This window comes from Acinonyx jubatus, chromosome A3 (assembly GCF_027475565.1).
Source record: "Acinonyx jubatus isolate Ajub_Pintada_27869175 chromosome A3, VMU_Ajub_asm_v1.0, whole genome shotgun sequence".
Taxonomy (NCBI): domain Eukaryota; kingdom Metazoa; phylum Chordata; class Mammalia; order Carnivora; family Felidae; genus Acinonyx; species Acinonyx jubatus.
This window is the reverse complement of record NC_069388.1, coordinates 89367728-89370907: the sequence shown is the minus strand read 5'-3', so window position 1 is coordinate 89370907 and position 3180 is coordinate 89367728. Positions and strand designations below refer to the sequence as shown.

Below are 3180 nucleotides of genomic sequence, written 5' to 3'. Positions count from 1 at the left end.
GTGCCTGAACATGTTATTTGATTTTTTTAGTTAATTTTGATCAAGAAAATGCCATTTGTATCTCTGGGTTGTGATTATTTAAGTATCTTTTCATATCTGTCAATTTTCTCCACTATAAAATGAGGATAATAACCCTTCTTATTGATTTACTAATCATTCATTCAACAAATATTTATTGAGTGCCCACTATGTGAGAGGCACCATGCCAGGCACTGGTGATATTGGGGAAATAGAGATGGTACTGGGGAAATTGGCTTCTAACGGGGCAGACATAATTTAAACCAGTTGTGTTGGTCTGACTAGGCTGCCATAACAAAATACCATAGATTAGGTGGCTTAAACAACAGAAATTTATTTCTCACAGTTCTGGAGGCTGTGATGTCCAAAATCAAGATGTTGGTTGATTTGTTTCCTACTGAGAGCTCTCTTCTGGGCCTATAGACAGCAACCTTTTCGCTGTGTGTGCACATTACCTCTTATTTGTGCATGCACAGAGAGGGAGAGCTCTTCGGTGTTTCGTCTTATAAGGACACTAATCCTATTGGATCAGGGCCCCACTCTTATGACTTCCTTTCACCTTAATTACTTCTGTTAAAGACCCCGTCTCCAAATATAGTCACCTCTATAAAGATTCTATATCCAAATAAGGTCATATTTTGAGGTACTAGGGGTTAGGACTTCAACATATACATTTGGGAGGACACACATTATTAATACCAACTGAATCCACCGTAGCTACACCTTGATTTCAGATGTCTAGCCTCCAGACCCAGTCTATGGCACTTTGTCATGGCAGCCCTAACAAACGAATACACTAGTGTTCTAGGGTCCAACCTTAGTATCAATATCCTCTCCATCAATTTACTCAAGTAAACAACACTCCTTAAGGCCTGCCCTGATATACCAGGACTCTCAAAGTCCTCATGTGGATCAGCCTTTCTCTCCACCATGGCTGTCCCTTCGTTGTTAATGCACTCCCCTTACTGTCCATATGACTACCATCTCCTTGGGAACTAGGGATTAAATGAGTGAGACTCAAAGTTTTGAAAATATAATGAAATCTTGGATTTTTTTCTTGCTTTTATTTCCTTTTTTTCTTGTTTTGTTGCTGTCCAATGATCCTGTATTGAAATATTCTCCTTTGTAGTTCTTAACTAGCTAGGCATTCCACTGAACCACTATTGATGTCATCTATGATGTCATGAGGGTGGCAGACATCAACATTATAGCCCACAGACTGGGTGATCCCCAGAATCTCTTTAATGTTTCCAGAGAGTCCTCTGGCTAAAAATCGGTTCTGCATCTGCCAGGCAATGTTGACAATCTCATCAAAAGTGATATTTCCACTGTGTTTAATGTTTTTCTGCTTCTTTCTGTCTCTTGGAAGTTCCTTGAGGACTTTGATAATCAGGGCAGAAGCAGGAGATACCACTTCAATCTGGAGCTGTCTGTTCCGAATGATCAGTTTCACTGTAATCCTCAGACCCTGCCAATCACCAGTTGCTTTGGTGATATCATCACCAATCTTTTTTGGAGACAGATGCAATGGGACAATCTTTGGGGCCAGGACAGATGTGGCACCCACTTCGCCATCGGTGCACCTCAGGTATACAACTTTGATTTCACTGGGGTCGAACTTAGGTGGCATGGTGGAGGCCACTGGTGTAGGATACACCTAGATTCAGGACAAGCAAAGACTGTTGCACCCTCACCTCCTCTGAGCCAAAAGTCAAAAGTGCTTTTCTTTGTTTCTGAAACTAAGATAGTACCAGGGAAGAATGGAAAGGAAAGCTTACTATAAAAAAATTACTAACTCTAATGGGGATTGACTATTAAGGAGTAAAGAGAAATCTAGGGGTGCCTGGGTGGCTTTGTCGGTTAAGCCTCCAACTCTTGATCTCAGCTCAGGTCTTGATCTCAGGATCGCAAGTTCAAGCCCCGCACTGGGCTCTGCACTGGGCATGAAGCCTACTTTAAAAAAAAAAAAAAAAAAAAAAAAGGAAAGTGTAAAGAATAGACGAATTGCATGTATAGGGAGGAGTCACTACCCCCAGGGCTAGATAAAAAAAACCCAAGGGTGGAACGAACATGGGACACCACCCTTACCACTGGACCTGAAATTGAAACCTTGTTGGACAGGGTGCAGACCTATGACTCAATGAGCAGTGAAGTCATTGACGTGTCTGCTGGAAAGACTTGCTGGCAATTCACCTTTTGGGTGCTTTGGGAAGATGCCTTTGAAGAAGTGTTGCACACTGCCCCGCCACTGTGTGCTACAAAAGCCTCCTCCAAAAAAAGCTCGTAGGAACCAGGAAATGCCCCCTTTTTCCTCTAGTTCCCTCTACTGATGAAGCATAACATCATATCATCTGGCTAAGGAGGAACGTGCCAACATCACCATCAAGTAGTGAAGTTGGATTTGGAGCTGAGAGACAACAGACTAATAACAGCACATTAACCCTGGTTAGATCGAATCCCATGCCTATGCTACGCTGACACTCATGCAGTTATGTGTGAATAGAGAAAACAGTATCAATAACAAAAAAACAAACTGACTGGTCTCACTAGTCTTGTCAGTCTCAAGTGGGTGTCAGGGCAGCCAACAATCCTACCACATTTCCCTGGCCTGCTCCCTCACCTCCTCAGCCAGATGGTGATTCCTCACTCTCATCTCCTCAAACTTGTACCACCTTCTCACCATACACTCACTGTGCCACTGACCTCACTTCCTGTTTCATGGAGAAAATAGAAGCACTGAGAAGAGAGCTTCTGCCAACTCACCACCACACCTACACACCGGGTAGCACCTGTGTACCCACATACCCTGCCTTCCTACCTGCTACCAGGCTGAGATGCCCATGCCCCTCTCCATGGCCAGCCCCACAACCTCTCTCTATTAGATTCCCATCCCTTCTTTCCTACTCAAGGAAACTGCTCTCGCTCCGACAACATCAACTTTTCCTCCCTCTGCTGAACCATTCCTTTCAGCATACACTTAAAAAAAAAGGCAACTCTTCACCCCACACACCCCTCCAACTTCTGCCTCGTTTCTTTGCTCTTATTTACAGCAAAAGTCTTTTTAAAACTTAGTCTATATTCATTGTCACCAATTTTTGTCTTCTCAGTCCCTCTTGCACTTACTCCAATGAGGTATTTATTGCCACCAGTCCACTGCAAGAA

General features: G+C 43.3%; 1 protein-coding gene across 1 annotated transcript; it reads right to left on the bottom strand.

Moving 5' to 3' along the window:
- Nucleotides 1-519: 519 nt before the first annotated feature.
- On the bottom strand, nt 520-1881 carry LOC106973024 (60S ribosomal protein L12-like). The gene has a single exon (XM_053201369.1). The coding sequence runs from the start codon at nt 1646-1648 to the stop codon at nt 1151-1153; it is 498 nt and encodes a 165-aa protein (XP_053057344.1). The 5' UTR covers nt 1649-1881; the 3' UTR covers nt 520-1150.
- Nucleotides 1882-3180: the final 1299 nt, after the last annotated feature.

What these genes read in the sequence shown, in the direction of transcription:
- LOC106973024 (XM_053201369.1), bottom strand. Translation starts at nt 1,648, where the DNA reads ATGCCACCTAAGTTCGACCCCAGTGAAATCAAAGTTGTATACCTGAGG.